At 48.3% G+C, this 22,929-nt stretch overlaps 1 protein-coding gene across 4 annotated transcripts in view; it reads right to left on the bottom strand.

Annotated features, from left to right (window-relative positions):
* Window positions 1–22,929, bottom strand: part of LOC122930744 (NACHT, LRR and PYD domains-containing protein 12-like) — a 170,488-nt gene that overhangs the window by 12,464 nt on the left and 135,095 nt on the right. For all 4 annotated transcript variants that reach the window (XM_044284316.1, XM_044284318.1, XM_044284317.1 and 1 more), the window contains one exon: window positions 7,701–7,871. In XM_044284316.1, coding sequence (XP_044140251.1) covers window positions 7,701–7,871 — 171 coding nt within the window. The remainder of the gene's footprint in view (window positions 1–7,700; window positions 7,872–22,929) is intronic.

The following is a 22,929-nucleotide window of genomic DNA, read 5'->3' as shown; positions in this document are numbered from 1 at the left end:
TACCCCCACGCTATAACGTTGCCCGTCCTCGGCGCAACATGGAGGGTACCTGCACAGCTGGATACTGCACCTGTAATGAGGACAATAAAGCAAAGCAGGAAAACACATCTACATTTGCAAAATATACATTATATGTATACATATATTAGGCAGTTCCACTGGAATAGGAGCAAGTAATGGTGAAAAGGGGCGTCGTTCTCTTCTCTCAGGATAAAACAATGGGAACAGGGGCGCTGACCTGGCACAGCGTAACAATAAATACCAGGATAGTCCATATAATACTCTTTAAGTGCAAATTGTCCATGATAGAACAGTTGTAGTCCATGGAAAAATGTAAACATTAAATAACAGCTCTTTGGAGGCTCAAAGCAGTTAAAATGAGTCCGTACCCAGTTTCTTTTCTTTTCGTTCATTCCACAGCCAAGTAGAGATATAGGCAGAAGTAACCATAGCAAGAATCACAGAGGCTCGCACGGGGTGGAGTCCATCTCTGGGCACAATACTTTAAAATAGTAGCAAAATCTCAGAGGCTCATGTGCATTTGAGTCTATCCCTGGGCCCAATTCCTTTAAATTCCAGTTGCATAATAAAATAACAGCACATAAAATAGTCCACATTATTTAAATGGCATACATATAGAAAGAAGTGCTGTAGTACCCTTAATCAACCTGAAAAGGGGGTTAAAGGGTTAAAAGGTGCAACATGAAAACAGGCACAACTGGGTCTTCACTCTGAGAAAGCAGGCAGGGGGTTCTGTAAACAATATGGCCTTGCTGCACGTGGTACTTCAGTGGCTTGCCGCCTTCCACTGAGCCGTGGGTAACTGGCAGCAGCAACAGAGGGCCAAAACAACGAAGGACTCCTGTCCTGAAAGGGTTAACTCTTCTTTAGGATCCCTTGGCAAAATAAAGCACACATCAAGGGCCTAGCAGGCCAATTCACAGGGGCATATCATATCCACTTTGCATTTCAGTGGTGCTCCCTGGCTCCATTTGTATACTGGGCCTGTACTGCGATTCAACAGATGGATGTGCCCACAACACCGTATTGGGGGGCAACTGTAACACAAATGGACCCCTAATAGGCATAGGCCCCATAGGCCTAGGGGTTATCACAGTCGCTGACCTCACCGGAGCAGGCATAACTATTGTAGGCTGCTGCACTGGCCTGGGTACCGCTGCTGCAAGCGGTCCGGTGGGTTCTGGGACGACTGGCTCTGTGCGCCGGTGCACAGCGTATGAGGATCCCACCGCGGGTGCCGGTACTAAGGAGGGACGACTGGCAGGGACAGGTACTCTCACCTTTGGCCCGGAGACGTCCGGGTCCTTACGTTGCAGTCCAGGTGGAGTCCGGATCCTGGCGGTGGCAAGCTGGCGTAGCTCCCGCAGTTTCAGCTCCAGCCGCACGATCTGGTCGTCCAGGCTTTCGGAGTCGGGATCGCTGGTCTCTGCTGTTGTCGTCGGCACTTGGGCGGTGGGTGGTTCGTCCTGCGCAGCCGCTGCAGGCTCAGGTGAGGCGTCCGCTTTCCTCCCTCTGCGGATATTCTCCAGGGCAGCTTTAAATCTCTCTGCATCCTGAAGCTCACGGATAGTTTTCTCCCTGCGAGGCAACTCAGGTGAGGGCCATGGGCTAACCCTCTTCTCTACCACTGTCGGCTGCCAGAACACATTTGGGCCAATGAAAGAGCCCCGTTCTTGGAAGGCGTGATGGGTCGGTCCTGGAGAGCATTCAGATTCACGCTCGCAGCCAGGGTTGTCCTCCGGAGAGCGCACAGACTCACGCTCGCAGCCAGAGTAGTCCTCATCAAAGTCCCAGTCCTCTGTCTTCTTCCTAGGACGGGACACGGCAGTGGCGTAGGGGCCTCGCAGGCCCTCAGCAGGGGTAAATTCAACCTCCTCTCCCTCGCGGAGGTTGTGTAGACGTTCTGGGAGGTAGCTCCGCTTGACGGACCTCCTGTTGACATATAAGTCTCGTCCTGTCAGGTAGTCTTTTATGAAACCGAAGCCTCGGTCCTTGTCAAAGGCCACAACCAACCCCATTCTCCTTTCCAGGCGGGGTTGTGTTTCAGTGTGGCACTCGTGAACGGTCTTTGCCAGTTCCTCGTAGTAAATTTTAGTTTTAGTCGTCTTCTTAATTGCGGCCTCCCGGATCTCTGCCATCAATGCGGACCACTTGAACGAGGGCTGGAAGAAGTCTCTCCAGGAGCCATAATAGGTCTCCGGTTGCGTCCTCGGTGGCGGGCAGGCGGGTCTCTCCGGTCCCGGAGAGTAGGCCGGTGGAGCATCCTCTTGCTCAACACCAGTCACATTCATTGTTAATAAGTCAGGCGCGGACATATCAGTAGGAAAGTCCTCACTCCTCAACATGCTCGATCCTTCTCTGGAGAGCGACAGGGTGGCGCCAATAAGTTCAGACAGATCCTCCCATTGCACTGGGAGGCCGCCCCCCAGGTACTCCAGTATTGGGGAGGCGGAGTCCATCACAGCAGACATGCAAATGTCCAGACAGGGCGGTGGCGCCAGCATACAGCCTTCCAGCACTTTTAGCAGAAGGCGCCAATTTTTACCGCCAATTTATGATGAAGATGACGCAGCAAACAATTTCAAGCAAGCTCAGCGGCCATCTTTGAGCAAAATAGCTGTCTATTCATTGACAGCAAGCGGTGGCTTAAATAAGCAGAAAACAGTCCATACAATGCAATCTTCACACCGCAATTATTACAGTTCACTTTGGCCCGGCAATTTTCAATAAAACAATTGGGGCATGTCACTTTAAGATAATTTTCAGCACACAGTTTTTATATCCGCTATGGCGCAGGAATATTCGGATCCTGTTCGTGACGCCAATTTATGCAACACGCCAGACCTGCAGGGTATGACGACGTGAGGTCACAGTTATGGGCAATCGAGGGTACTCACTATATTTGAAGAACCCTGGGCAGGCGCGTGGCAGTGAAGGAGAGGTAGACACAGTTCCTCTGGGGCACGCTCTGTAGATAGGGACCAGGCCTGATGGTAGTTGAGGTGCCCTGGATGTTACAGGTATTTTGGGTGCCTGGGGCAAGGTCCCTGTGGTAATTGTGACGCCAGTGCCTTTGGCCGGTGGCACACCGGTTAGTGGTTGGAATGATGAAGGTACACAAGTATGCAGTGAACCAAACGTAAACTTTACTGAACAATCCAACTTTGTACAGCAGGGAGTATTATAGTCTCTGGATTATGACAGTTCCACAAAAGGGGCTTATTCACAAATGGCAGGCAATCGACATGCAAGTTACACTGAGGGTAAACTCCACAAGCTCTCAGCAGCAGGTTGCACCTTTACACTGTTCTTTATAGAACTCCTACTCTGGCTTGATAATTCCCAAGGCCCGGATGCCTAAAAGGGTGGCTTATATCCTTGGTTACCTCCTTCCTCAGGTATTATGTTGCTTGCAATGATTCCTAAGTTCCTCTGCCTATCAGGGGCACATGGCTTACCCTGGGACGCCTCCTCCTATCAGGTGGATCACTGTCGGTTTCTCCCAGGAGGTTGAATCCTGCAACTGGGGTATCTCTTCAGAGCTAACTTAGGCTCTCTTGTTCTTCAGGCAGGCTGGAGCTTCTCAACAGCCTCCTGGACATCACTAGCAGCCAGGGCTATCCAGCTGCATGTCAAGAGCAGGCTTACTGGCCTCTGTCTTCTCAGACTCCTGACTCTGCACTAACTCTCCCTGTCTGGGCCTGGACATTTATACTAGGGGCTCCCTATCTCCCTCTAGTGTCTGGGATGTCTAACTACACCCAACTAGGCCTGCTGCTGCATTAGACAGGGGTACATTGCATGTAACAACACATCAAAACATACATTAAATACAGAATTAAATATGACATTTCTGTTCCTTGTGAGTAAGAGTAATGCGCACACCAATTGACCCTTGTGTAGTGCCCACCCATACCTAGTGGGACACTACACTTGCTCCTTTCCCAGATTTCTTCTTAGGTCCACGACCTCTAACTTCTGCAATCTTTACAGCCCTGTTTTCCATGAGGAGCTCCCGCCTCCTCCTTTTGTTGGAGATCCGGCTGGTCAGTTTTATACCACCCTTTAGCCGCTCTGGTGTCACCTGGTGTTCACACTCGCTTTGTTTCTTTCTTCTATCAACAGATAACACTTCTCTTTTTTCTTTACTCCCCACAGGGTTTAGCTCTAGGAGAGCTATCTCACAGTAGTAGACAACATCTGCATGCTGGCCATCTGTCTCCTCATATTTCTTCCCCAGCAGATCGCTCAGTCAGAGCCACCGGATAGTCCTTACTATCCGCATGATTGTTCCGCACATAATCCCCAGCTACCAAGCTGGCATGTACCAGGCTCATCTGGCACCTTGCGTCCAACAACGCCTGCACTGAACTGCCATTCACCACAATGTTGCACATTTTCGGCGCAGTCTCTAGTCCCAGTGTCTCAACACCTCCTGGCCCAGCATATAGCAACTGCCGCCGGCTCACACCACAGTTCACGGTCTCTGAGGTACCGGGGCCCCAGTCAGTCACATGCCCAACCTCCAGAGCCGTGCTCACTGTCACGTGGTCTGCTACACCAGCAATTACAGGAACAACCCATTGTCGCCTCGGGTTCATCCCTCTCACGTGCGATACGTCCATCTCCACAGTAGACATCCTTTTCCGGGATAGCAGAGCTGTGTGTGTACCAGAACTGTGTGTGTCGCACACAAATACTTAAAAATACCCTAGCAGGAGAAGCAGCGTGGCCGGACACCACAGAGCAGTGACAGGAGACACATTTATTTGGAGGTACATTAATGAGGGGACCACATGCACCATCGCTGGTTGTTACACCTGAAGTTCCGGACCTCGACGCCTCCACTTCACTAAACCACATTCCCTTCATAGAGGATCTAGAAAATACGTTTTTTTATTTTCCGTTGTCTAAACCTGGGGTGCGTCTTATAAAGGGAAAATCCAGTATATGACATATAATCCTATATATTGTGTAGATGATAATACCGCCATACTGTGGTCACATGACTCGCTGCTCATGTAATACTAATAGATGGACGTGTCCACCCTCGTGTGAAGGTCTCCAGTTTCTCATTATATCAATATCAGGAAATGTCAGGAAAACCCTCGACAGCCGCAGGTCACCTGACAACCACTAGGTGGCGCCCACAGACTCATGTAGCAGGAGACATCATCTCACTGAGAGCCCTGTCACCTGTCTGAGCCGTATATTATACCTATACTACAATATAAAGTACCGCCACATACTGCACTCGTCATGCCACATCACAGTCTTTAACCCCTTCAGGACCAGCCTAATAGAGGAAATGCTGGGGCACTAATAGTGATACAGATGGAGAGAAGCGTTCTCTACTGGAGCCCGATATGTGATGATGTCACGTGTGGTTATAGACGTGTCACAATGTAGGTTGTGATGTGCGGCTTTATACTGTGACACGTGGCAGGCGGACAGCGCGCAGAATGCTGCTGAAGCCTCCAGCTTTACATGCCGATACATACGAGATCACAGGCGGCCACAAACTGCAATCTGCAGCGCCCTCCAGAGGCCGCGGTCACACACAGCTTTTACTGGGGTTTTCTGACGTTTGGTGATTTTTGCAGTAAAGGTCTATGGAAAGTATCAGACAGAAGAGTTTTATTCCTGGAGTTTTTCTAATTATGTGTTTTTTCTGCCTCTTTTCAGCAGCGCGGCGTGCTGGAGATCTGGCGGTTTTACATCTTTCACTATAGAGGAAAAACATTTCACAGATGTCCAGAGAGAAACGCGGCTGAAAACGGACAAAATCTGTTCTGTCACCTGCTGATGTTGCTGCGTTTTTTAGTTTTTTTTTAGTGACTACTTTTAAAACATGTAAAACATTTCTGAAGTGCGGCTGAGTTCTGACCCCGTACGGGGTGATTAACACGCCAGTGATCTGTCCGTGTCCTCCGTGGACCGCTCACGTGTCCATAGATTTCCCTGTGTTTCCTCATATACCCTTGTCTGTCCGCACCCCGCGGGTCAGTGCAGGAACGGAGACATACAGAACTCCGTATAGTCGCCATATAAACCGCAGGCGCCATCGTGTTCTGTCTGTTCTCATCCACTGCATAGAAAGTGCATTACAGTTACTGTTACAGTTACAAGAGGAAAAAACTAAAAAATCTTTAAAAAATACAAATTCTAATCTCCCCCTTTCCCAATTTTACATCTAAAAGAAAGAATAAAAAATAAACATAATTGGTATCGCCGCATCCGAAAATGTCCGAACTATTAAACTGTACAAGTGATTGTCCCGCACAGCGGTCGCTGCTTTTTGTTCACTTCACCCCCTTAAAATAATAAGAAAATAAAAAGATCAAAAAGTTATTTGTGACCCAAAATGGCAGCAATAAAAACTACAGCTCGCCCGGCAAAAACCAGCCCCCGCCCTGTAGATGGAGATAGAAAGCGGCCATGGGGTCCGGATACGGCCGGGAAGGACATTCAGATTTATCAAAGGTTTAAGGCTACTTTCACACTTGCGTTCGGAGCGGATCCGTCTGGTGTCTGCGCAGACAGATCCGCTCCTATAATGCAGACAATGGGATTCGTTCAGAACGGATCCGTCTGCATTATATTTCTGAAAAATTTCTAATTCTGAAAGTCAATGGGGGACGGATCCGTTTGAAATTGAGCCATAGAGTGTCTACTTCAAACGGATCCGTCCCCATTGACCAAACGATGCAAGCCTGCTGAGCGGAGCGGAGGCCAAACGGTGCCGGACTGATGCATTCTGAGCGGATCCGCATCCACTCAGAATGCATTGGGGCCGTACGGATCCGTTCGGGGCCGCTTGTGAGAGCCTTCAAACGGAACTCACAAGCGGAGCCCCGAACGCTAATGTGAAAGTAGCCTAAATTACTTTAAAAATAGTAAAATATAAAAGAAACCATATAAATGTGGTATCGCTGTAATTGTACCGATCCTCAGGACAGGGTCGTCAGGTCAGTTTTGGCGCACCGGCAACACCGTAAAAAAACAACACAAAAAAATAGAGGAATTGTAGCCCCAAAAATAATTTTTTCCGGTGTTTTCCATACAAGTTCTGGTAAATGAAATGGAGCCATTAAACCTCCATCTTGCGCCTCATGCACACGACCGGAGTCTCCGTCTGCAGCCGATCTGCGGGTCTGATGTAGACCCATTAATCTCATCGGGGCCACAAGACGTGCGGACATTACACCGTGTGCCCCCACACCCTGAAGTCTGTCCTGTGGTCTCGAAAAACATAAAACGTCCTATTCTTCTCCATTTCGAGGACAGGAATAGAACTTTTCTCTAGACGGACCGCAAAATACAGCAGCGCATGAAGCCCTCAGACGGCAACGTGAACGGAAAAGTAAAAACGTTATGGTTCTTAGAAGTCGGGAAAAAAGGGAAAATCTCAGTGATGTGGAGAGAAGATGATAAATCTGCTGCAGATGACGCTTCTATACAGACTGTGCCGACATCAGGGGCGCAGGTAAGGGGGGCGGTGGCCGCTGACACCACTAGACCTGGGGCATTAGTCAGACATTAGTAGACGTCACATATCAAGGAGCGGTCAGCAGTTTATCTCATAGACATAACAATGGTGCGGAGAATAAAATAGAATAAGCTCCATGTATAACGTGTGCCCCACATGTCTCCGTCCTGTACACATCTCTTATACTCACCGTAATGTCTCTATCCTGCAGGCCAGACTGGACAGAGCCGCCATCAAGTCACTGAAGTGAGGACCAGACAGACGGTTATTAGACAGGTCCAGTGTCTTCAGGGACGGGTTATTCCTTATTACAGATGCCAACTGGATGCAGGAAGTGTCTGGTAGACGATTATCACCCAATCTGTAAGAATAAGAAGATGAGATGTGGGTGAGGCGTCCACAGAGCGTCAGTATAAAGCCTGTAGATTGTGACTGTGGAGAGAAAATGTCCCCGGCTGTTAGTAAAATCCCTAAATGTCATCACTAGAAGCCGCCTCTTGTGTGTGGTGGATGTCAGGAATGGCGGCAGCTGTATGATATGTCCATGTCCTAGAAATCCAGAACCCTGAGGAGTGTCCTCACTTTATGGCATGTCATAAATCAGTGATGATGGCAGCACATGAATGTACAATAGTCATAAAGCTGGAGGAACTTGTGTCAGCGTCATCAGCTGCTGAGAGCTCTCCTTCCTCCATCATCTATGGTCCTCAGTCTGTGGCCCCTGTGGCCTCCATTCTCCTTCCTCCACCGTCTATTGTGGCCCTCAGTCTGTGGCCTCAATTTTCCTTCCTCAACAAACTATTGGGGTCCCTGTGGCCTCCATTCTACTACCTCCACCATCTATTTTTGTAGTGTCCCACTAGGTAAATGTGGCACTACACAAGGGTCAATTGGGCCACGTGGTACTCCTACTCCTGAGGGACAGTGTATTTAACAGTCCATTTTAATGTATTTCCATATGCCATTATGTGTAATCTTCCCTGTGATGTGTGTAGCAGGCCTATTAGGGTGTAGTTCATCATCTAGACACTAGAGGGAGATAGGGAGCCCCTAGTATATATATTCAGGCCCAGACAGGGAGGGGTCAGTCTGTGTAGTCAGGAGTCTGTGGAGACAGAGGTGAGAGGGCACCAGCCAGAGACAAGCTGAGGGCCTCCTCCTGACATGCAGCTAGACAGCCCAAGCTTCTAGATGCCACCAGGAGGCTAGTGAAGGATTCCAGCCTGCCTGAGGATATTGAGCCAGAGTTAGCTTAGAAGATAGTTACCAAGAGAAGAGTTTACCTCTTGAGAGAAGCCTGCAGTTCCCACAAAGCAAAGAGCAGAGTAGAAGAGTACTCCAGCCAGACAAGAGAGCTGAAGGGTAGAAGGATTATTAATTTAAAGCAAGGGATATATGCAGTGTCCCAGGGGGTCAGTAGTGTATGCTGGGCTTTGTAGTGCAGATTACCCACTCACCTGGGATCCACTGTCGTCTTCAAATCGGGGCAAATACTGGAACAGGCAGGTGATTAAAAGTTCGTGACGCCAGTGTCAATTAAACGGTGACACGCCGTGTATGATATTGTAGAAGAATGAAGCAAGCACAGGATAGCCAACAAAAACGGAAACTTTACTGAATATCAGTGATTATAATACATGGACGCAGTTGAAAGCGCCGTTCCATGAAAGACGGTTGGTTACTATTTGAATACAGCTGGTTCTTAGAAGTACAGAATGGCCGGTTTTAGCAATGTTCTTTACAGAGTGTTGATTACAGGAGATGCAGTACAGGCGGCTTGCACACTATTCCTGACTGGTCCTGAAACATACGACTTAATCTCCAAGGTCCAATGCCCTATAGCTGGCGTACGCTTGAAGCTGTCTTTATCTAGTACCTCCTCTGTTATCTTGAGTACCTCTTGCTTTATCTGATCGGCCTCTGTGGTATTCTGTGTCTTCAGGCTGTTTAGCTATGCCCTTCTGACTTCTATGAATACGGACTCAGGAGGGGAACCCTCTCTGCACTGAGTCTGGAAACTTCTAAACTTCCTGAGCTAGGCCCTAGCCTATTTATACTGAACTGGGGGCTCCCTCTGCTGGCCGTGATAAGGATTGCCGGTAACCGGCCTGACTGGCTTAAAGGGAACTACACATTCAAATCTAGCAGTGTCGGGTAGCCTACCCGTATGCTGCACACCCCCAGACTTTGACGTGAGTAAGGCCTCGTACTCACACACATGCCTGAACCAACATAAGCTGATGCATAATTTAAACATTACATTATAAATATAATAAACAACTATTTCACACAAAAATATAACATTTGCAATAAATGACGCAAGAAAAAGGGGCGTCTTCTTTCTTCTTAGGCACGGCCGCTGACCTGGCACAGCGGACTTAAGGTGGACCAGGTTAGTCTATTTTTCTTGACTGAAGTATAATAAGGAACTACACAGGGTTTCCCCGTGGGTGTAGAACAGGCAAGGGCTCACGTGGAGGAGTCCATTCTTGCGCACAAACATCAAGCAGGCTATTTCCGATAGTAACTGTTCGGGAGGAGACACCACCAGCATAGTCAAAGTCTCCTAAATGGACTGGCGGACGTCCCCTGGTCATCCGGGTGGACCTTCTCAACACAGGGGTTTCCTCTCCTCTTAGCACCGAGGTAGAAGAGAGAGGAGCAACAGGAGGATCTCCATCCGTGAGACCTTGGTCAGGAACAACAGGATCCACTAGAGGGGGATCTGGATCCGGGGCATCCTGAACCGGCTCTTCTGGAAGTAAAGGTACAGTAGGTGCCGGAGCGGGCACCAACAAGTTCAACCATGGTGTCAGAAGCCAATGCATGGGATCAGCGTCATACCTTAGATTACGGACAGCCTGCATAGGATCCTCGGGCTGTATCGATGACTCCGACACAGGGGGTTCAGATATAGAACTCTCGGCACTGGGTCCTGGTGTCAGGCAGAGCTTTAACCGGTTTCGGTGTACAATTTGGGATCCCCTGCCCTCCCGGGTGATCTCATAAGTGTGAGTTCCAACATTTGGGATTGCAGTGACAACATAAGGACTTTGCTCCCATTTACTGTCCAGTTTACTGGTACGGCGGTTATTTTTTAACCATACCACAGCCCCTATCGTCAGGGGTTCTGCATGGGCTGCTTGGTCATAGTCTCTCTGCTGCCGGTCTCTAGCATAGTCCATACGTTCCTGAACAATAGCTTGGGCCGTATTCAATCGCCTTTGGTGTTCAGCAACCCAGTCGGTATTAGGGAATGGGTTGATGCAATCAGGTACGAGTACATCCAAGGAGTGGTCAGCAGGCAATAACCCTTGGCGCCCAAACATCAAATAAAAGGGGGTATACCCGGTGGAACAGTGTATGGTATGATTGTATGTGAACATGAGCTGTGGCAACAGATTAGGCCAATCTCCCCTGGTTTCAGGAGGCACGGTCCTCAGCATCTCTATCAAGGTCTGATTAATTTTTTCACATAATCCATTACCTTGCGGATGGTAGGCCGTCGTCCGGATCTTCCTACAGTTGTGCAGGCGGCACAGTTCATGGAACAGATGGGACTCAAAAGCAGGACCTTGATCGGTGAGGATCTTTTCTGGACAACCGTAGGGCAGGAGGAAGTGTTTCCAGAACAGTTCGGCTGTAGTCTTGGCCGTCTGGTCTCTCACAGGCACCGCTACAACAAACTTAGTGAAATGGTCAATAATAGTCATAGCGTACACATACCCTGAGCGACTAGGCTCTAGTTTCACATGGTCGATGGCGACAAGTTCCAGAGGACGAGTACTTACAATGGGTCTCAGTGGTGCCCTCTGATCATGGTGTTCACCTCGTTTCAAGGCACAGGCTACACACTCCCGACACCACTTCTCCATGTCTTCTCTCATGCCCACCCAGTAAAACCGCTGGCGGATATTTGCCTCAGTCTTTTGGACCCCAAAGTGACCGGATTGATTGTGGTACATCTCCAACACCATACCTGCATCTCGTCGGGGTATGAGAATCTGATGCACTCTTTCGTTGGACACTGGGTCTAGACTTCTCCGTAGCAACAGGCCCTTTTGTAAGAAGAGTTGATGGCGCTGTCTCCACAGTTTGATGAGCTCAGGATCTGTACTCTTACGCCGAATCCTCTCAGGGGCTCTGCCACTGGTAATGAAGTCCAACAATTCACCCAGCACTCTACTTTCAGACTGTAGTTTCACCCACCTTTCTTCTTTGAGTTCAGGCCTACTGGAGGGTGAAGGAACTGCAGCTCTGTCACTGGTAGCCCGAGCCTGATCCTGTTGAGCAAATTTATGGTAGAAGGCCGGCATTTCCACATCTTCCCAAGCATCTCGCACATCATCAGGAGCTGTCTCTGTGGGAAGCCTGGATAAAGCATCAGCATTGTCATTAGTACGTCCAGCCCGATATTTTACGGAGAAATCATAGTTGGCGAGGCGAGAGGCCCATCTTTGCTCCAAAGCTCCCAATTTAGCTGTATTTAGATGTGCCAGAGGGTTATTATCAGTGAATGCAATGAATGGGGTAGCGGCTAGATAATCTTTGAATTTTTCCGTCACTGCCCACACTAATGCCAGGAACTCTAGTTTGAAGGAACTATAATTCTGGTCATTTTTCTCAGCCCCTTTCAGGGAGCGGCTTGCATAAGCTATCACTCTTTCTTTTCCCTCCTGAATCTGGGCTAACACAGCCCCCAGGCCTCGCTTGCTAGCATCAGTATACAGATGGAAGGGCTTGCTGTAGTCTGGATAACCTAACACGGGAGGCTCGGTCAGTTTTTTTTTTAACAACTGGAACGCTATCTCCCTCTCTTCATTCCACTCAATGAGCACTGGAGTTCTAGGACTTTTCTTGGGCTGCCCCCTCAAGAGTTCCTGGATAGGATCGGCTATTTGAGCAAAATGGGGGATGAAACGTCTATAGTAGCCGGCAAAACCAAGGAAACCCCTCACCTCTTTGACGGTAGTGGGTACCGGCCAGTTACGGACAGCCGCTAACTTATCAGGGTCAGGTTGTACGCCCTCTCCGCTTACCACATGCCCCAGGTATTTTACCGCAGGTTTGAGCAGGTGGCATTTAGATGGCTTTACCTTCAGGCCATATTTGACAAGGATTTCAAAGACCTCTGCTAAGTGTTTCAGGTGGTCTTCATATGTTTTTGAGTACACAATGACGTCATCTAGATACAGCAGCACTGTTTCGAAGTTTTTGTGACCCAAACACCGCTCCATTAGTCTCTGGAAAGTTCCTGGGGCATTACATAGCCCGAACGGCATACAATTGAATTCGAACAGGCCCATGGGAGTGGTGAAAGCAGTCTTTTCCCTATCTGCCGGGGCCATGGGTACTTGCCAGTAGCCACTGGTCAAGTCCAATGTGGAGAAATAGGCAGCGGAGCCCAGAGCAGTTAGTGACTCTTCAATGCGGGGCAGTGGGTATGCGTCTTTGTGGGTTATTTGGTTAATTTTTCTATAGTCCACGCAGAAACGGATACCACCATCCTTCTTCTTTACAAGGACCAGGGGTGCCGCCCACGGGCTACGACTGTCCCGGATTACATTAGAGTCTTTCATCTCTTGGATCATTTCTTTTACAGTCTGATATGAAGTAGGCGGTAAGGGTCGGTATCTCTCCTTGATAGGAGGATGAGAGCCAGTAGGTATGGTGTGTTGTATGGCACTAACCTCTCCATAATCAGCAGCATGTTTACTGAAGGCCTGGTGGTGCTCTTTGACAAGCCGGAGTATCCCTTCTTGTTGATGTTGGGGGGTAGTCTCGTCCCCGACATGTAGCTCTTCCCACCAGGTTACTTGTGACTGGGGCACCGGCGGACATCCGCTGACTGCAGCTGGCGGCTTTTCTGTCACTGGAAGACGGATGATGTCTTGGAAGAACATCTGAGAAAGCTGGGCAACAGGGTAATGCTTAGTAAGCGCAACAGGATGATCACTCAGGTTAATCAGACGGACAGGTACTTTACCTTGGGAGACGTTCACCAGGCACTTGGCAGCTCTCACATAAGGGTAGTTCTCCATCTGGATTGGTTCCACCAGGGCTGGATAATCTTGGCCTTGGACTCCCAGGACAGCACGACACCATAAGAGAGTTTGGGAATTAGGAGGCAAAGTCACAGGCTTATTATCACGAATCTTGGCAGTACAAATTTCTCCTTTCCCGTTAGCAAACCTCTGCTGGGCACTTAACACAGTGATAGTCTTTTGAATCACCCTCTTGGATGCAGAGGAAGCGGTGGGCAGAGTCTGGTGTAATACGGCAAGGATTTCTGCATAACAGTTTTTGAAGACATTGGTGCCTAGAATGACAGGATGTCCTCCTCTGTCGCCGGCCTGTACTACTATCACCCCCTGTTGAGGCAAGGTTACTTCTCCCACCTGCAGGGTGGGTTCCCAGTATCCATGGATCTTTACCGGTTTGCCATTGCTGGCGATAATCTCTACCCAGGATTCAGGCGGCTGGGTCAATTGGTTGGTGTCCCAGAATCTTTCAAAAGCGGGCAGCTGAATAGTAGTGACCTGAGACCCAGTATCTAATAGGGCTTCAAAGGGGACCCCGTTAATCTCTACATTGATTTTAGGATGGGATCCTACATACCGTGGCATCCAATTTGGATCTTTTGGACCTAGTGTTCTACCTCCCGAGGGGTGGTCCTCAGCCTCAGGGGTTGCCCGTTTAACTGCCAGCAAGTGGATTCTGTGTGTCCCATCTTTTTGCAGTATGTATGCGACCCCTATTGCGCCTCCCAGGATCCCTGGGGTGAGTCTCTTGGTATGGAGGTGGGAACGGCTTAGAGGGTGACAGGAACTCCTCTTCTGACATCATAGGTTTTTCCCATTCCTCCATTTTTCTGCACACTCTCTCTAGGCTTTTAGTGAGGTGATTTACTTGCTCTGTCAGCATGGCGATAGTATCGGTAGCTGTAGCTTGAACAGCTTGACCGGCCTCAGCTCGGTTAATGATAAACGGTTTTGACCTGCAGGCTGATAACTCAGGTGGGGTGCTCAACTCTGTAGATACTGCTGACCCCAGAATTTTTATAGCCAGTTCTTTAAAGTCCAGAAAGGTACTGTTAGGGTGTTGGGCGGACAGCATCTTTAATTGGGTCCTTATTTGCTCACTAGACACTCCGGTAATAAATTGTTCCCTCAGGGTCTGATCCTGGTTATCAGCTTCCTTGGGATCTATCTGAATTACAGCCCCCAAAGCCTCCTGAAGTGATAGGGCATAGTCACGGAGGGACTCACCGGACTTCTGTTTCTTGCCAAAGAAGTGCATCTTTATCTCTGAGGCAGTCCTCGTTTCAAAAGTGGCCCGGAGGCGGGTGAATATCTGCTCCAGAGTACTCCTTTCAGCAGCAGGCCAGGATAATACCTCTCTGCGGGCAGCCCCCTCCAGTTGCGCTAGCAAGATTTCCATTTGCTGATCGGCATTTATGGGGTACAGTTTGAATAAGGCCAGCAACTTTTCTTTAAAGTCTCTTAGGGTATGGGCCTCTCCGTTATAGCGGGGAAACCATGGGGCCCCAAAATAGTAAGGCATGGTAAAGGGCATCATGCTGGGGGCTATAGGATGATTAGGAGCCGCAAGCTCTCCCGGGTCCGGCCGCTCGGCAACTCCCGGATCTGACATGTTAACTTATTACGAGGTGGCCGCTGGTGACTAAAGGGGCCGGAACAATCCCCTTCCCTCCGGATACAAGTTCTTACCGGTATCGCCGGGTTCGCGCAGGCCAAATCTCGTGAGACTCCAGACGTCCTGTGTACGCGGTGACGTTGCTGACGCAGGAAAAGCAGGGCCGCGGCGGTGCGATGATGAAGAGGGGCGGGATTCTCTGTGTCTTTGAAGGGATCCGCCCACGGAGGTCCTCAGCAGCGCGGGAAACTTTACTCCAGGCGGCCGGTGGCCATCTTGATCACGATTCCCTGACAGCAAGCAGGGTGTTGCAAAGTCCAATAAATCACAGTCCACAAATACGATTTTCCCTCTGGGGGTAGCGCAACACAGTACAGCGCCTCTGATTCCTCCCAGGCACAATTTTAATCCACAGATTTGGGAATAAAGGTTACAGTCTTTGCAATACGGTGGTGGAATAGTTAAAGCACACAGTTCACACTTCTCTGCACTTCAGAAGTATGCGGATCCTGTTCGTGCCAAAAAGAGCGATGCAGTGTCCCAGGGGGTCAGTAGTGTATGCTGGGCTTTGTAGTGCAGATTACCCACTCACCTGGGATCCACTGTCGTCTTCAAATCGGGGCAAATACTGGAACAGGCAGGTGATTAAAAGTTCGTGACGCCAGTGTCAATTAAACGGTGACACGCCGTGTATGATATTGTAGAAGAATGAAGCAAGCACAGGATAGCCAACAAAAACGGAAACTTTACTGAATATCAGTGATTATAATACATGGACGCAGTTGAAAGCGCCGTTCCATGAAAGACGGTTGGTTACTATTTGAATACAGCTGGTTCTTAGAAGTACAGAATGGCCGGTTTTAGCAATGTTCTTTACAGAGTGTTGATTACAGGAGATGCAGTACAGGCGGCTTGCACACTATTCCTGACTGGTCCTGAAACATACGACTTAATCTCCAAGGTCCAATGCCCTATAGCTGGCGTACGCTTGAAGCTGTCTTTATCTAGTACCTTCTCTGTTATCTTGAGTACCTCTTGCTTTATCTGATCGGCCTCTGTGGTATTCTGTGTCTTCAGGCTGTTTAGCTATGCCCTTCTGACTTCTATGAATACGGACTCAGGAGGGGAACCCTCTCTGCACTGAGTCTGGAAACTTCTAAACTTCCTGAGCTAGGCCCTAGCCTATTTATACAGAACTGGGGGCTCCCTCTGCTGGCCGTGATAAGGATTGCCGGTAACCGGCCTGACTGACTTAAAGGGAACTACACATTCAAATCTAGCAGTGTCGGGTAGCCTACCCGTATGCTGCATATATACCTGAGGAGGATTGCTACCAAGGATAAAAGCCAGCATTAGGGCATACGGGCCTTGGGATACAGACAGCCAGGATTTCTGAGGAATAGTGCAGCCTGGTCTGTGAGTGTTGATTTTACCCTCTGAGTATCTTGCAAAGAACATTACCTGCCATTGATGTAAGAGCCTGCTATTGATTGCTGCTGCAAAGTGGAACGGTGGAGGGTTACTACGGTGGAACTGAACTCAAACTGTAGTTTGGTTCACCACAACACCGTGTTCCTCACTTATTACTACCTTAAATCGGTGTGCCACCGTTACAGGAACCTTAAAGGGACCTTGCCCTAGGCACATTAAACACTTGCAACATCCAGGGCACCTCATCCACCATCAGGCCTGGTCCCGAAATACAGAGAGTAGAGATGGGAAGTTTGGATCTTTTTCATGAATTGGTTCATTTGAATCAGTTCATTCAAAAGAACAGATTCATGAATCGGATCTTCGGTTCACTTCCTGAGCCGGCAGAAGCAAGTGAACTGAAGATCAGTGCGCATGCTCAGCTCATCGAATCTTCGGTTCACTTGCTGAGTCGGCTCTCAAGTCAACCGAAGTTCAGGAGGGACTCGCTCCTGGCAAACACAGCTCTGCTGCAGTGAATGCAGTGGAGCAGACTGGGATGTAATTACACTGTATAGTTATTGCAGGGATTTAGATAATTGTCTAAGAGTTTATTAGTTAAAAGAATCGAATGAGTCAGAGACGTGTCACCGAGTCCCTGCCGCCAGGCTCCCTGCTCTGCTACATTGCTGCAAGCACCCTGTACACACACAGTACCTGCGACTCCCCCTGTGCTGTGAGACAGTGCTGGCTGCCTCTGATTGGTTGGAGGGCAGGGAGGGGCGGGGCTAGCTTCCACTGTAGGCTCCTATTACACTGCCTGCTGCTGCCTCTTTGCTAATCTGACTGAGCGGCTTCACACGGATCGGATCAGTCAGAGGAATCGACTCCTCCGGCTCACTGAACTGAATCCATTCAAAAGAACGATTCGTTCAAGATCCGGACATCACTAACAGAGAGTGCCCCAGAGGACCCCTGTGCCAGCCTCTCCATCACTGCTGTACGCCTGCCCAGGGTCACCCTACAAACCGTGAGTAACCCTTGTTTGCCGATTAACCGCCCCACTGGCCTCCATTCTCCTTCCTCCACATCTATTGTGGTCACTGTGTCCTCTATTCTCCTTCCTCCGCCATCTATTGTGGTCCTTGTGGCCTCCATTCCCCTTCCTCCGCCATCTATTGTGGCCCTCAGTCTGTGGCCCCTGTGTCCTCCATTCTCCTTCCTCCATCTATTGTAACCCTCAGTCTGTGGCCTCCATTCTCCTTCCTCCACCATCTATTGTGGCCCTCAGTCTCATTCCTCAACCATCTATTATGGCCCGCAGTCTCCTTCCTCCACCATCTATTGGGGTCCCTGTGGTCTCCATTCTCCTTCTTCCGCCATCTATTGTGTTCCTTAAGGCTTCAATTCCCCTTCCTCCACCATCTATTGTGGCCCTCAGTCTGTGGCCCCTATTCTCCTTCCTCCGCCATCTACTATGGCCCTCAGTCTGTTGCCTCCATTATCCACCATCTATTGTGGCCCTTAGTCACTTTCCTCCACCATCTATTGTGGCCCTAAGTCTCCTTCCTCCACCATCTCTTGTGGCCCCTGTGGCCCTCATTCTCCTTCCTCCACTATCTATTGTGGCCTCCATTCTCCTTCCTCCACCATCTATTGTGGCCCCTGTGGCCCCCGTTCCTCTCCTCACATTACTACAGGACACATGTGGCTCTCGCTCAGTTATTTGGGGGATGGATTATTAGTAGACATTACACTACATTCAGGGTTTCTCTGGATTCTGCTGGTATTGATTATTACTTATTGATAACGAGCAGTAATCGTCTCCATTCTGAGTAAATTACAGCCGGGGTCATCAGTAATAATACCGCCATACAGCTGTAATGTAGCACAGGCAGAGATCTTCTCAGACATGAAGGACATTACTGATTGTGTTTTCATCCAACTGATGTGTTAAAGGGATCATCAGAACCTTTATGTTATCATATAGGGGTCTGCTGAAGAATGTAAAGGGGTTATCCAGGAACTGGATATTGATGTCATATCCCCAGGACACGTCATTAATATGAGATCTGTGGGGGTCCGACTCCTGGCACCTCCCAGCTGTACTCACCGGAGCTCAGGAGAGCGCTGCCACCTCCTCACAGCTCACCAAGTACAGAGCAGTACAGTGTATAGTGGATGTGTTTGGTATTACAGAGCAGTACAGTGTATAGTGGATGTGATTGGTATTACAGAGCAGTACAGTGTATAGCGGATGTGTTTGGTATTACAGAGCAGTACAGTGTATAGTGGATGTGATTGGTATTACAGAGCAGTACAGTGTATAGTGGATGTGTTTGGTATTACAGAGCAGTACAGTGTATAGCGGATGTGTTTGGTATTACAGAGCAGTACAGTGTATAGCGGATGTGTTTGGTATTACAGAGCAGTACAGTGTATAGCGGATGTGTTTGGTATTACAGAGCAGTACAGTGTATAGCGGATGTGTTTGGTATTACAGAGAGGTACAGTGTATAGTGGATGTGTTTGGTATTACAGAGCAGTGCAGTGTATAGCGGATGTGTTTGGTATTACAGAGCAGTACAGTGTATAGCGGATGTGTTTGGTATTACAGAGCAGTACAGTGTATAGTGGATGTGATTGGTATTACAGAGCAGTACAGTGTATAGCGGATGTGTTTGGTATTACAGAGCAGTACAGTGTATAGTGGATGTGATTGGTATTACAGAGCAGTACAGTGTATAGTGGATGTGTTTGGTATTACAGAGCAGTACAGTGTATAGTGGATGTGATTGGTATTACAGAGCAGTACAGTGTATAGCGGATGTGTTTGGTATTACAGAGCAGTACAGTGTATAGTGGATGTGTTTGGTATTACAGAGCAGTACAGTGTATAGCGAATGTGTTTGGTATTACAGAGCAGTACAGTGTATAGCGAATGTGTTTGGTATTACAGAGAAGTACAGTGTATAGCGAATGTGTTTGGTATTACAGAGCAGTACAGTGTATAGTGGATGTGTTTGGTATTACAGAGCAGTACAGTGTATAGAGGATGTGTTTGGCATTACAGAGCAGTACAGTGTATAGCAGATGTGTTTGGTATTACAGTGGGTGGGGGAGGGGATTGTCCGGCAGACCCGTTCTAGTTACCATTTTCTATGCCTGTTTCAGCGGCTCTGAAGCGGTCTTCCATTAAGGACTGGCGCTGGATGCCCCGAAGTTAAGGAGAGGCCAGCGCTTATTCATAACTTCAACGGATGTACCGCCAGTTTACGGCTTTAATAATGTTAATAATTGAACCCAGGATTAGGGATTATTCTGGATTACACTGGTACTATACCTACTATACATGAAAAATGGAAGGTCTTTGTGCACATATTTGATCATACCTGTGTCGGGCCCATCTACCGGCGTCAAGGTGTCTTCTGCAGATAGGTGCCTAACACTAACAGAGCTGCCTCTCCTGGGCCTGACCTAAGCCTGTTAGGGTGAGCTGCCGGCATGCTAGCCTTATGGATGTGCACCTGTGACTTTGGATGTGATAGTCTATAGTGTCTTGTAGTGCTTTATTAAGAAAGGCGTGGAAAAAGCCGGTCTTAATAAATTGGCGCCTAAGTGCTCACCCAGCGCCGCTGCCTCTTTAAGCACCTGATAGGCAGGGTGTCGGGGGCCCCCACCAGTCAGATATGGTTCCTGAGGACAGGCCATCAATATCAAAGTCCCAGAGAAGACATTTACAATGCAGACACTTTTCAGCAGTTCTCTCCTATGACCGGGACCACATCACTGAAAATCAGACTTACCGTATTTGACAATTTATAAGACGCCCTTTTAGTAAAAAAAAATCTTGCTAAAAGTGTCTTATAAACAGCAGTCAGGGAGATCCAGCACGGCCAGACCCTGACTGCTTCATTAGTGATCAGGCAGAGCGCACATACAGATCTGCCTGATCAGTGAGAGAGCCGGCAGGAAGGAGAACCATCCGTTCAGTGCATGCGGGAGGAAGGTCCTACACTGTACTGAAAGGAGATGAAGACTACAGCTTAAGGACATTTGATTATGTCATCAATAGGAGGAGCCAGAGCAGGAAGAGTGTACAGCCAACACTGGTGTAGGGAGATGTGAGTTTTAAGTTAAGATGCTAAGTGTGTATGTGTAGCAGAGCTGTATGTGTGTAACAGAACTGTATATGTGTAGTAGAGGTGTATGTGTGTATTGCAGGGCTGTATGTGTGTATGGCAGTGCTGTCTGTGTAAAGCAGAGCTGTGTGTGTGTCGCACACAAATATTTCAAAATACCCCAGCAGGAGAAGCAGCGTGGCCGGACACCACAGAGCAGTGACAGGAGACACATTTATTTGGAGGTACATTAATGAGGGGACCACATGCACCATCGCTGGTTGTTACACCTGAAGTTCCGGACCTCGACGCCTCCACTTCACTAAACCACATTCCCTTCATAGAGGATCTAGAAAATACGTTTTCTTATTTTCATCATGCCACATCAGATGCTTTAACCCCTTCAGGACCAGCCTAATAGAGGAAATGCTGGGGCACTAATAGTGATACAGATGAAGAGACGCGTTCTCTACTGGAGCCTGATATGTGATGATGTCACGTGTGGTTATAGACGTGTCACAATGTAGGTTGTGATGTGCGGCTTTATACTGTGACACGTCGCAGGCGGACAGAGCGCAGAATTCTGCTGAAGCCTCCAGCTTTACATGCCGATACATACGAGATCACAGGCGGCCACAGACTGCAATCTGCAGCGCCCTCCAGAGGCCGCGTTCACACACTGCTTTTACTGGTGTTTTCTGACGTTTGGTGTTTTTTGCAGTAAAGGTCTATGGAAAGTATCAGACAGAAGAGTTTTATTCCTGGAGTTTTTCTAATTATGTGTTTTTTCTGCCTCTTTTCAGCAGCGCGGCGTGCTGGAGATCTGGCGGTTTTACATCTTTCACTATAGATGAAAAACATTTCACAGACGTCCAGAGAGAAACGCGGCTGAAAACGGACAAAATCTGTTCTGTCACCTGCTGATGTTGCTGCGTTTTTTAGTTGTTTTTTTTTGTGACTAATAAAACATTTCTGAAGTGCGGCTGAGTTCTGACCCCGTACGGGCTGATTAACACGCCAGTGATCCGTCCGTTTCCTCCGTGGACCGCTCACGTGTCCATAGATTTCCCTGTGTTTCCTCATATACCCTTGTCTGTCCGCACCCCGCGGGTCAGTGCAATGGAGACATACAGAACTCCGTATAGTCGCCATATAAACCGCAGGCGCCATCGTGTTCTGTCTGTTCTCATCCACTGCATAGAAAGTGCATTACAGTTACTATTACAGTTAAAAGAGAAAAAAACTAAAAAATCTTTAAAAAATACAAATTCTAATCTCCCCTTTTCCCAATTTTACATTTAAAAATAAAGATTCAAAAATAAGCATAATTGGTGTCGCGGCATCCGAAAATGTCCGAACTATTAAAATGTACAAGTGATTGTCCCGCACAGCGATCGCTGGTTTTTGGTCACTTCACCCCCTGAAAATAATAAGAAAATAAAAAGATCAAAAAGTTATTTGTGACCCAAAATGGCAGCAATAAAAACTACAGCTCGCCCGGCAAAAACCGCCTCCGCCCTGTAGATGGAGATAGAAAGCGGCCATGGGTCAGGATACGGCCGGGAAGGACATTCAGATTTTTTTAAAGGTTTTTATTACAGCGATACCACATTTTACAAAAATAGTAAAATATAATAGAAACCATATAAATGTGGTATCGCTGTAATTGTACCGATCCTCAGGACAGGGTCGTCAGGTCAGTTTTGGCACCCCGGCAACACCGTAAAAAAACAACATAAAAAAATGGAGGAATTGTAGCCCCAAAAAGAATGTTTTCCGGTGTTTTCAGTACAAGTTCTGGTAAATTAAATGGAGCCATTAAACCTCCATCTTGCGCCTCATGCACACGACCGTAGTCTCAGTCTGCAGCCGATCTGCGGATCTGATGTATACCCAGTAATCTCATCGGGGCCACAAGACGTGCGGACATTACACCGTGTTCCCTCCACACCCTGAAGTCTGTCCTGTGATCTCAAAAAACATAAAACGTCCTATTCTTCTCCATTTCGAGGACAGGAATAGAACTTTTCTCTAGACGGACCGCGAAATACAGCAGCGCATGAAGCCCTCAGACGGCAACGTGAACGGAAAAGTAAAAACGTTATGGTTCTTAGAAGTCGGGAAAAAGCAAAAGGGAAAACATCAGTATATCAAATTTAAAAAAACTCATACAAGCTTCCAGGGCTGCTGAGCGGCGATGGAAGAAATCCTATTCGAAAGATCATTTCACTG

This window comes from Bufo gargarizans, chromosome 3, assembly GCF_014858855.1.
Source record: "Bufo gargarizans isolate SCDJY-AF-19 chromosome 3, ASM1485885v1, whole genome shotgun sequence".
Classification (NCBI taxonomy): domain Eukaryota; kingdom Metazoa; phylum Chordata; class Amphibia; order Anura; family Bufonidae; genus Bufo; species Bufo gargarizans.
This window is presented reverse-complemented; position numbering and strand designations above follow the sequence as displayed.